At 36.1% G+C, this 12,003-nt stretch overlaps 1 protein-coding gene across 2 annotated transcripts in view; it reads left to right on the plus strand.

Moving 5' to 3' along the window:
• RANBP9 (RAN binding protein 9) overlaps positions 1-12,003 on the plus strand; it is an 82,206-nt gene that overhangs the window by 25,163 nt on the left and 45,040 nt on the right. Inside the window, exon 3 of one of the 2 annotated variants that reach the window (XM_053920255.2) lies at positions 10,785-10,907. The exons of the other annotated variant lie outside the window; for it this stretch is intronic. Coding sequence (XP_053776230.1) covers positions 10,785-10,907 — 123 coding nt within the window. The remainder of the gene's footprint in view (positions 1-10,784; positions 10,908-12,003) is intronic. 2 annotated transcript variants of the gene reach the window in all.

Below are 12,003 nucleotides of genomic sequence, written 5' to 3' on the forward strand. Positions count from 1 at the left end.
GTTTACTCAGAGTTTTATTCATGAATAAGTGTGTTAGATTTTGTCAAGTGCTTTCCCTGCATCTATTGTTATGATCATCTTTTTTAGCCAGTTGATGAAATAAATTATATTAATTGATTTTCAAATGTTGAACCAGCTCTGCATACCTGGGGTAAGTCCCACTTGGTTGTAGTGTTTGCTTCCTTTTATACATTGTTGGATTTGATATGCTGATATTTTGTTGTGGATATTTTATGTCTGTTTTTATTGAGATATTAATACATTAATAATTAATATGTCTGTTTTTATTGAGAGAGATATTGGTCCATTGTTTTTTGTTTGTTTTTATAATAGCTCTTTAGGACTTTCCAGCTATCGTTTAATTGATTTTTGGTTTAATTCTGTTGTGGTCTGAGAGCATGCTTTGTATTATATCAATTTTTAAAATACGTTAAGATTTGTCTTAAGACCCTGAATATGTCTTGGTTAATGTTTTTGTGAGCTTGAAAATAATGTGTATTCTGCTGCTATTGGGTGAAGTATTCTGCAAATGTCAATGAAATCCAGTTGATTGACAGCACTATTGAGTTTGACTGTATCCTTACTAGTATTTTGCCTGCTTTGTCTGGGAGGTACTGATACAGCTTTGTTGGTGTCTCCAGTTATGATAGTGGATGTAACTATTCTTCCTTGAAGTTCTATCAGTTTTTGTCTCACATCTTTTTTTTTTAAGTATATTTAATTGATTATGTTACTAAAATTGTCCCAATTTTTCCCCCTTGGCCCTACTCTGCCCACTACCCACCCTCGCCTCCTGCAATCCCTGCCCTTAGTTCATGTCCATGGGTCATGCATATAAGTTCTTTGGCTTCTCCATTTCCTACTCTATTCCTAACATCCCCTTGTATATTTTGTACCTAACAATTATGTTTTTTTAATTCCTGCACCTTTTCCCCTCTTCTCTCCCTTCCCCCTCTCAGCTGATAACACTCCACGTGATCTCCATTTCTATGATTCTGTTCCTGTTCTGGTTGTTTGCTTAGGGTTTTTTTGTTTCTTGTTTTGTTTAGATTCAGTTGTTGGTAGTGGTGAATTTGTGGCCTTTTTAATATTCATAGTGTTGATCTTTTTCTTATATCATTCCCTTTAACATTTCCTATAATAATAGCTTGGTGGTCCTTTAGCTTTACCTTATCTGGGAAGCACTTTAGATAAAGTGCTTCCCTTCCATTCTAAATGATAGCTTTGCTGGATAGAGTAATCTAGGTTGAAGGTCCCTGTTTTTATTGCTTTGAATACTTCTTGCCAGTCCCTTCTTGCCTGCAAAGTTTCTTTTGAGAAATCAGCTGACAGTCTTATGGAAACTCCTTTGTAGGTAAGTCTCTGCTTTTCTCTTGCTACTTTTAAGATTCTCTCTTTTATTTTTAACCTTTGGCATTTTAATTATGATGTGTCTTGGTATGGTCCTCTTTGGGTCCAACTTCTTTGGGACTCTGAGCTTCCTGGACTTGTATGTCTATTTCCTTTGCCAAATTAGGGAAGTTTCTTTCATTATTTTTTTTCAAATAAGTTGTCCATTTGTTGCTCTTCCTCTTCTCCTTCTGGCACCCCTATGATTTGGATGTTGGCACGTTTGGAGATGTCCCAGAGTCATCTTATACTCTCCTTGTGTTTTTTGAATTCTTGTTTCTTCTTCTGTTCCGGTTGAATGTTTATTTCTTCTTTATGTTCCAAATCATTGATTTGAATCCTGGCTTCCTTCCCTTCACTGTTGGTTCCCTGTAGATTTTTCTTTATTTCACTTAGTGTGATATTCATTTCTTCCTTTATGTTGTTGCCATACTCAATGAGTTCTTTGAGTATCTGGATCACCAGTGTTTTGAACTCTGCATCTGATAGGTTGGCTCTCTCTGTTTCATTTAGTTCTTTTTCTGGAGTGTAGTTCTGTTCTTTCATTTGGGCCATATTTCTTTGTCTCCTTAATTTGGCAGCCTCCCTGTGTTTGTTTCTGTGTGTTAGGTAGAGCTGCTTTGATTCCCTGTAAAAGGCACCTGTAAATTGTGTGGGGTGGAGCCTTAGGTAATCACCAGGGTAGGACAACCCATTTAAGTGCTTTGTGGTTCTCTGTGGGGGAAGGACTCTTGAGACAGGACTGTGCCACTGCCTGACGTCTGGGGATTTGCCTGGCACTCGCCCCGTTTCTAGTCACTTCACCCACTCTCTGTATGTGGCTGGCAGTGGCACAGCTGTTGCCTTGGTTTTGAATCTCAGAGTGGGTGGGTTTGTGTACATTTTAAGACCGTGTGGGCCCTTTAAGCAAAATCTCCTGAAAATCCAGCAATCCCTCCAACCCCTAACCTCCCCCCACTTAGCTGTCCTTCCACCTCTCCAACCCTCACTGATTTTTACAGCCAGAAGTTATGTGGATCTATCTTCCTGGCGCTGGAACCCTGGGCTGTGCTGTCTGGCCTAGGGCTGGGATGGCTTCTTCCCAAGGTATCCCAGTTTTTATCCACCATATGTGAATGTGGGACTGGCTGTGCCCATTTCCCTCCGCCGCCTCGCATCTTCCCCCGCCCCCAGCTCCCCAGTCTCCACATGTCTGTCCCTCCTACCTGTCTGGATGAATGTGGCTTCACACTTCCATACAGTTTTCTGATAGTTCTGATTTTCTGATAGTTCTGGGTGTTATTTTTTTGAGATTTAGTTGTAATTCTTTTTGTGGTTGCTGGAGGAAGCGAAGCATGTCTCCCTACACTGCTATCCATCTTGACTGGAAGTTTTTGTCTCACATCTTTTACACTTCGTTATTAGGCACATAAACAGTAAGGATTGTTATATCATCTTTGAGACTTGACCTTGTCCCATTAAGTAAAACTCTTTATCCCTGATAATTTTTCTTCTTCTGAAGTCTGCTTTGTTAGAAATTAGTGTAGCTAGTCCAACCTTCCTTTGATTAACATAGTGTTTTGATTAACACAGTGTTAGCATGGTGTGTCTTTCTCCATTCCTTTACTTTTATTTATTTATTTTTTAATTTAGCTAAGTTTCAACAAAGCATTTTTATTTTAAAAAATTTTTCATTGTATATTTCCCATTACCATTTAGTACATTTATACCCACTCCCCCAGTTGCCACACTGTTGTCTGCGTCCATAAGTACTTTTGCATTTTTGTTCAGTCCCTCCAAATCCTAACCTCCCCCGACTTAGCTGTCCTCCTGCTCTCCATCTATGAGGCTGTCTCTGTTTTGCTTGTTAGTTCAGTTTGTTCATTAGATTCCACTTATGACTGAAATCATATGGTATTTGTCTTTCTCTTACTGGCTTATTTCACTTAACATAATGTTCTCCAGGTCCATCCATACTGTTGCAAAGGGTAAAATTTTCATCTTTTTTTATGGCTGAGTAGTAGTCCGTTGTGTAAATGTTCCATAGTTGTTTTATTCACTCAAACACTGATGGACATTTAGGCTGCTTCCTTATCTTGAAGATTGTAAATAACTTTGCAGTGAACATAGGGGTGCTTATGTTCTTTCTAATTAGGTTTTGGGTTTCTTCATGTATGTTCCCAGAAGTGGAATTGGTAGGTCATAAGGCAGATCCATTTTTAATTTTTTGAGGTATGTCCATACTGCTGTCCACTGTGGCTGTACCAGTCTGCCTTCCCACCAACAGTGCAACAGATTGGCAACAAATTCCCTCAGTTTTTGTTTAGCTGATGAAGTGTTTATTTGTCCTTAACTTACAAAGGAAAGTTTCATTGTATATCAAATTCTAGGGTTTTTTATTTTTTCCTTACTCAGATAATTCACTACAGTCTCTTTTTGCTTATATGGTTTCTGAAGAGAAGTCTGATATAATTTTTATCTTTCTTTCATATAGGTATTTTTAAAATTTTTGTTTTGTTTTAGCTCATTTAGCCCCTATCTCCACATCCTGGCCAGCTTTTGTTGTTTGTTGGTTTATTGATGATAGCCATTCTGACATGTATGAGATGTTATCTCATTGTGATTTTAATTTGCATTTCTTTGATGATTAGTGATGTTGAGCATCTTTTCATATGTCTATTGACCATCCGTATGTCCTCTTTCAAGAAGAGTCTATTCAGGTCCTTTGCTCATTTTTTAATTGGGTGGGTTGTTTTGTAAGTTCTTTATAAATTTTGGATATTAACCCCTTATCAGATATATTGGTAAATATGTTCTCCCATCATGTGGGTTGTCTTTATTTTGTTGATGTTTTCCTTTGCTGTGCAAAAAGTTTTTTTGTTTGACGTAGTCTCTCATATTTTTCCTTTTGTTATTCTTGCCTGGGAGATAGATATGATAAAATATTGCTATGAGCAATGTCTGACCTTTTGCTACCTGTGTTATTTTTCTAGATATTTTATGGTTTCTGGTGTAACATTTAAGTCTTTAATCCATTTTGAATTTGTTCTTCTGTCTGGTGTAAGAAGGGGGTTTAGTTTCATTTTTCTGCATTTATTTGCCCAATTTTCCCAATACCATTTATTGAATAAACCGTATATAGCCAATTGTATGTGCTTGCTTCCTCTGTTGAGTATTAATTGGCTGTCAAGATGTGGGTTTATTTCTGGGCTCTCTGTTCTGTTCCAGTGATCTGTGTGTCTGTTTTTATGCCAGTACCATGCTGATTTGATTACTACAGCCTTGTAGTGTAGTTTGATATGAGGTAGCATGATTCCTCCAATTTCGTTCTTCTTCCTCAGAACCAGTGTTGCAATGCAGAGCCTTCTATGGTTCCATATAAGTTTTTGTAATGTTTGTTTTAGTTCTGCTAAATACTTCATAGGAATCTTGAAAGGAATTGTGTTGAATCTGTAGATTACTTTGGTTAGTATGGACACTTTAATGATGTTAATTCTTCCTGTCCATGAACATGGTACGTGTTTCTACTTATTTGTATCTTTTTCAGTTTCTTCTTCATTGTCTGATAATTTTCCAAGTACAAGTCTTTTACAACCTTGGTTAGGTTTATCCCTGGGTATTTTATTCTTTTTGAAGCAATTGTGAATGAGATTGTTTTCTTAATTTCCATTTCCGTTAGTTCATTATTGGCATAAAAATGCAACTAGTTTCTGGATATTAATTTTGTATCCTACTACTTTGCTGAATTCATTTATCAGTTCTAGTAGTTCCTTGGTGGAGTCTTTGGGGTTCTCTATATACAGCATCATGTTATCTGCAAATGAAGATAGTTTTTCTTCTTTCCAGTTTGGATGTCTTTTATTTCATCTTGTCTGAGTGCTGTGACTAAGACTTCCAGTACCTCTTGAGTAAGAGGTGTAAAAGCAGACATTCCTGTCTTGTTCCCCCTGATCTTAAGGGGAACGTTTATAGTTATTGCCCATTGAGTATGATGCTGACAGTGGATTTTTATTATGACCTTCACTATGTTCAGTTCTGTTCCCTCTGTCCCCACTTTGCTGCGAGTTTTTATCATAAATGGGTGCTGGATTTTTATCAGATGCTTTTTCTGCATCTATTGATATAATCATGTGGTTTTTATCCTTCATTCCATCCCTTTACTTTTAATCTCTCTGTGTCTTTATATTTAAAGTTGGTTTCTTATCAACAACATGAGTCATGTTTTTTATTCAATCTGTCAGTTTCTTGGTGTATTTAGACCTTTCTTGTTGAAAGTGCCAGTTGTTATAGTTGGGTTGATATCAACCCTATTTGTAACTATTTTCTAATCATTGCATCTGTTCTTTGTTACTTTATTTTAAATCTTGTTTTCTTTCTCTTTAAAATTCATTAATTTTTAATTTTTTTTAATTATTTTTAAAATAACTTGCTTTGGGTTTAATTGAGCATTTTATAATTTCATGTTCTCTCCTATCTTAAGATATCAGTTATATTTATTTTTAAGTTTTATTGGTCCTTGCCCTGGAGTTTGCAATAGACAATTCCAGCTAACACAACTCTGTTTTCAAATAAGATGTTACCACTTTCCAGACAGTGCAGGCGCTTTATAACAGATTATAATGAAGTCCTCCCTCCTGTGTTTTATAATACTGTTCTCAATCTTTTCACTTATTCATAAACTAGTAATATAATGGCACAATTCATTGTTAGTTTTATTTTTTGAACAGTTATCTGAGATCAATTTAGAATAAGAAAAGTAAAAGATTTTATTTTTTCTTTCTGAGCCTCTTCCTTTCTTTATGTAGATTTGAATTTCTCACATGTCTTTTATTTCTCTCTGAAGAACTTTTAGTACTTCTTGCAAGGCAACAGATTGGCAACAAATTCCCTCAGTTTTTGTTTAGCTGATGAAGTGTTTATTTGTCCTTAACTTACAAAGGAAAGTTTCATTGTATATCAAATTCTAGGGTTTTTTATTTTTTCCGTACTCAGGTAATTCACTACAGTCTCTTTTTGCTTGTATGGTTTCTGAAGAGAAGTCTGATATAATTTTTATCTTTCTTTCATATAGGTATTTTAAAAATTTTTGTTTTGTTTCAGCTCCTCTAGCTTATTTCAGTTTTTTCTCTTTGGCCTTTGCAATTTGACTACAATAAACCTAGGTTTTGATGTTTTTCTTTTTAACCTCTTTTGTGTTCCGAGTTTTCTGGGGTTTTGATTTGGTGTCTGCCATTAATTTTGGAAGAATTTCCAGTCATTGTTACTTAAAATATTTCAGTCCTTCTAACATTCCCAAAATGTGCATATTATACCTTCTATAGTTGTGTCACAGATTTTGTTGTGTATTCTATTCCCCCCATTTCAGTGTGTGACATTTCCACAGACAAATCTCTACACTCAACTGATTGTTTCCTTAGTTGTGTTTAGTCTAAAGGGGAGCCCATTGAAAGCATTCTTGATTTGTGTTAGTGTTTTTGGTTTCTAGCATTTTGCTTTGGTTCTTTCTTATAGCCAATAACATATAAACCACAGTTACCTTAAATTCTTATTTTTTATTTTTTGTTTTAAGATTTTATTTATTTATTTTTAGAGAGAGGGGAAGGGAAGGAGGAAGAGAGGGACAGAAACACCAATGTGTGGTTGCCTCTGGTGTGCCTCTGCTGAGGACCTGGCCCACAACCGAGGCACGTGCCCGGACTGGGAATCAAACTAGCAACTTGCTAGTTCGCAGGCCCATGCTCAATCCACTGAGCCACACCAGCCAGGGCTTAAATTCTTACTTTGATAGTTTCAGAATCTCTGCATATCTGAGTTTGGTTGTGATGCTTGCTTTGTCTTTTTGGAATGTAATTTGTCTTGCTTTCTGTCATGCAGTATAATTTTTTTGTTGAAAACTATATGACTTATTGTATATAGGAACTGAGGTAAGTAGATGACAGTGAGATTTTATAATTATGTGGCTAGAATTTATGCTGCGTTTAATGTTTGTTAGGTGTTTGTATTGTTTGTAGGTGTCAGAGGCTTCATTTTCCTCCCATTTCTTCGTTTCTCCTTGTTGCCTCCCGGCTGTTTGGGTTCCCTAGAAACTCCTTAATTAGAGTCTGTGTCTTGTAGCTCTCCCACTTGTCATCTGTTATTATACTGGAGCCTTGTTGATGTGGTGATAAGGTACTGAGGGCTGGAAGTGTGTTTTATAATCCTATGATTAAATCTCAGTTGTTGCGTTGGATCAGCATCCCTGGGCTGTGATCTTCAGAAGAGTTTTAGTCTTTTTCTCCCTCCCCTTTCTTTAGTCAGGAAGGCTGGCTGGGACTGGAGTTGTCTGATTGTCCTTATTACTCTAGGCCAAATGAGACTCTGATAAACTACTTTCTTTTGGAGGCAGGTCTTTGTTGAGGTGGACAGATTGCTCTGGGCATATCTGCTTTTCCTCTCCTGGAGCCCAAAACGAAGAAAATTTTTCCAGATGATAAGCTGGTGGAACTCTTGAAGGTAACACTCGTGACTATGTGGAGGCTTCTTTAAAAGGGGAAGGCTTTTAAAGCTCAAGCTAGTTTACAGCCTCCAGCAATTCATCAGTTACCTTTGAAGTATGCCCAGCAGTTACTGTCTTCAGAGGCTCCTGCTCCTTAATTTTGATTCTGTCTTTTTCTGTCTCTTCAATTTTCCTAGAGGCGTTTTGCCTTGGGAACTCAAGTTTTCTGATGACTCTAAGAAGAGTTGTTGATTTTTCAATTTGTTCACCATTTTCCTTGTTGTGAGGATAAAAGTGACAAAATTCAAGCTCTTTACATATTGGAACTGAAACCAGAAGTCCCGTTGTTATGTTTTATTTAAAAGACAATGATTTTTATTGAGTCTCATTGAGACATAATTCATATACCATAAAAATTTACCCTTAAGCACATACATTTTGGTTAGTTTTTGGTGTTTCACAGAATTGTACAATCCTTACCAACTGTTTCATTTTAGAACATTTTCATCACCTGAAAAAGAAACTACCCATTGGCAGGCACTTCTCCCCACCCCAGGCAATCACTTACCTATTTTGTTTCTATAGATTTGCCTGTACTGGACATTTCATATAAATGGAATCATATAACATGTAACCTTTTGTTTTTTACTTGTCTTTGCATGTTTTCAAGGTTCATTCATGCTGTGGCATTTATCAGTAATTCCCTGCTGTTGCCAAATAATATCCCATTATTTAAGGATATATCACATTTTGTTTACTCATTCATAAGTAGGTAAAACACTTTTCTTTGGCTGTTATGAATAATTTGCTACAAACATTTTGTAAAAGTTTTGTGTGGGTGTATTTTCATTTCTTCTAGATAGATACCTAAGACTTGAATTGGTGGGTCCTAGAGAAACTCATTTCAAGTTATGAGATTTTTCTTAGCAGTTGTTCTGGAGGATTACTCAGATAATAACTTAAAACAATATAATTTGGATTAATGCCGACTTAATTCCATTTTCTTCCTTCTATTTTGCTATTATTAGCATAAAATCATATGTTTATACAGTTTAAGCTCAGAGAGTTTCACTTATTGGTTTATATCTTTTATACTAGGAGAAGAAAAGAGTTAAAAGAAAAATACCATTTACACTGGTTTTTGTGTTAGCTTTGTAGTTATCTTTACTGATGTTCCTTATTTCTTTGTGTGGATTTGAGTTACTGTGTAGTGTCATTTCTTTTCCACTGTACTATTTTTTATAGCACAGGTCTGCTAGAGACAAATTCTTTGTTTTTGTTTACTTGGGAACACCATTTTTGAATTATACCTTTGCTGGATATAGAATTCTTGGTTTACAGGCTGTTTTGTTTTTTGTTTTTGAAATTTCAACACTTAGAATTTGTCATGCCACTGCCTTCTGGCTTCCATGGTTTCTGATGAGAAGTCTGCTTATCTAATAGGGTTACATAGCATTAACAATGTAAAGCAATAATAGTAACCTTATTCCTATCTACAATAGGAATTAAACTAACCTCCTCCTGTTCTGTTATTTGATATTTGCCACAGTCATTATTAACTTAACAGTGCTAATAAGTGTATAATTAGAAATCATCTGTATTGATACATTGTTCTGAAGTATATTCATGTCCATTTCCCTTTCTAAACATGTGGTACCACAATAATAAATTTCTTGTATGTATACTTAAATCTTGCCACTCCCTGTCTGTTGTTGAATTTAAGCTTGTTTTTATATGTTATGCAACACTTCAAACATCTTCCAACTATCTTGGTTCACTGTGTTATGAGCCACACCTAAGCACATCTGGTGTTAAAATATTTCCGTTGTTGAATAACTCTCCTTCCACCAATTAGTAATAACTTATAGGCTGCACTCTTTATGTCACTCACTTTTCCAAGTAAATGTCATGTCATGTCTTTTTCAGTGTAAAGTGCATCCCTAGAATAAATCCCACTTGATCATGGTGTATGATCTTTTTGATGTATTGCTGCATTTGGTTTGCTAGTATTTGTTGAGGGTTTTAGCATCTACGTTCAGGGATATTGACCTATAATTTTCTTTTTTATAGTGTTTTTATCTGGTTTTGGAATTAGGATAATGCTGGCCTTGTAAAATGAGCTTGGGAGTCTTCCTTTCTCTTGAATTTTTTGGAATAGTTTGAGAAAGAGAGGTATTAGTTTTTCTCAGAATGTTTGGTAAAATTCCCCTTTGAAGCTATATCTGGTCCAGGGCTTTTGTTGGGTGGGAGTTTTTTGATTACGGCTTCAATTTCACTAGGTATATCTGTCTATTCAGATTCTCTGATTTTTCCTGATTTAGTTTTGGAAGATTGTATGTTTCTAGGAATTTATCCAGTTTGTTCAGGTTGTCCAATTGTTCATAATGTTTTCTTAGAATCCTTTGTATTTCATTGGTGTCAGTGTCCTCTTTCATTTCTTACTTTACTTATTTGGGTCCTTTTTGCCTTTTTTCTTGGTGAGTTAAAGTTTTGTCACTCTTGTTTCCTTTTAAAGACTCAGCTCTTAGTTTCATTGATCGTTTGTATATTTTTTTATATTCTGTTTCATTTATTTCTGCTTTGATCTTTATTATTTACTTTACTCACTTTGTTGTTCACTTTCTAGTTCCTTTAAGTGAAAAGTTAGTTCATTTGAGATTTTTCTTGTTTCTTGAGATAGGTCTGCACTGCTATGAGTTTCTGTCTTAGGACTGCTTTCACTGTGTCCCAGTTTGTGTTGTTGTGTTCTCATTTTCATGTATATTTTGATTTCTTCCTCAATTTTATTGTTAATCCATTCATGGTTTAAACTTTTTAAATTTATTGATTTTAGAGGAAGAAACATCAATGTGAGAGAGAAAAGATCAGATTGTTCCCTTTATCATTATGTAATGTCCTTCCTTATCTCTTACTATAGCCACCCCCCTTTTTTTTTGTTTAGAGAGAGCGGCAGGGAGGAGGAAGGAGAGGGAGAGAAACATCAATGTGAGAGAGGAACATCGAAGGGTTGCCTCTCATACACCTCTCATACACACCCCAGTCGGGAACCGAACCCACAACCTAGGTAGGTGCCCTGACCAGGAATTGAACCAGCAACTATTCACTTTGCAGGATGACACCCAACCATCCCATCCATGCTGGCCAGGGCTCTTACTAGAGCCTTTGTTTGAAAGTCTGTTGTTTGAAAATCTGCTTTTTTTTTTTAATTTCCATTTGCATGAAATATCTTAACGTCCTTTTACTTTTAGTCTGTTTGTATCTTTTGTTCTGAGATGCGTCTCTTAGAGACAGCATATAGAAGAGGGGTCCCAAAAAACACCCAGAATTGTCTTCTGGAGGGTGGGCCCTTTGTACAGGCTGCCCCCACTAGGTGAGTGTTCTAGGAACCCATCTGTGTACCAGCTGGTCAGTGTACCAGCTGGTGGTGTTGTGAGAGACTGCGTTTGGCTTCAGTGACTATTTTTTGAACACTCTTTGAACATGTTTGCCCATTTCATGATGGGTGATTTATGAGTGCACCTGCCCATACTATGCTGAGTGTTCAGCAGTTTTTATGGCATAACCCCTGTGCCCCATTCTCCCTATCCACCCAGTCTCACTCTCGGTGACATTTTTTAGTTCCCTCAGATGAAAAAAGTCCTCAAAGGGAAACATTTTGCGGGTGTAGAAGAGGTGGAACAAAAACAGTAGAAGCACTAAAAGGTATCAAAATCAATGAGTTCAAAAACTGTTTTGAGGAGTGGAAAAAAAGTCTCAGTAGATGTATTGCATCAAATGGAGAGTACTGTGAAGGATCCTGAAGTTTAAACGTGAGAATAAATACATAATTTTTTATAAATAAATTCTTGTTTGTTTGGGGTCCCCCTTCATATTATATGGGTCTTGTTTTCTTATCCATTCAGCTACCCTCTGTCTTTTGATTGGAGCATCTAAGCCATTCACATTTAAAGTGGTTATTGATAGATACATATTTATTGCCATTTTATTCTTCCAACTGTATTCCTTCACTTTTTCTTCCTGTAGTTTACCCTTTAACATTTCTTGTAATACTGATTTGGTGGTAATGAACACCTTTATCTTTTTCTTGTCTGGGAAGCTCTTTATTTCTTCAATTTTAAATGTTAACCTTGCTGGATAAAGTTGTTTTGGTTGTAGGTCCT

The sequence above is a fragment of the Desmodus rotundus genome, chromosome 3 (genome assembly GCF_022682495.2).
Source record: "Desmodus rotundus isolate HL8 chromosome 3, HLdesRot8A.1, whole genome shotgun sequence".
NCBI lineage: Eukaryota > Metazoa > Chordata > Mammalia > Chiroptera > Phyllostomidae > Desmodus > Desmodus rotundus.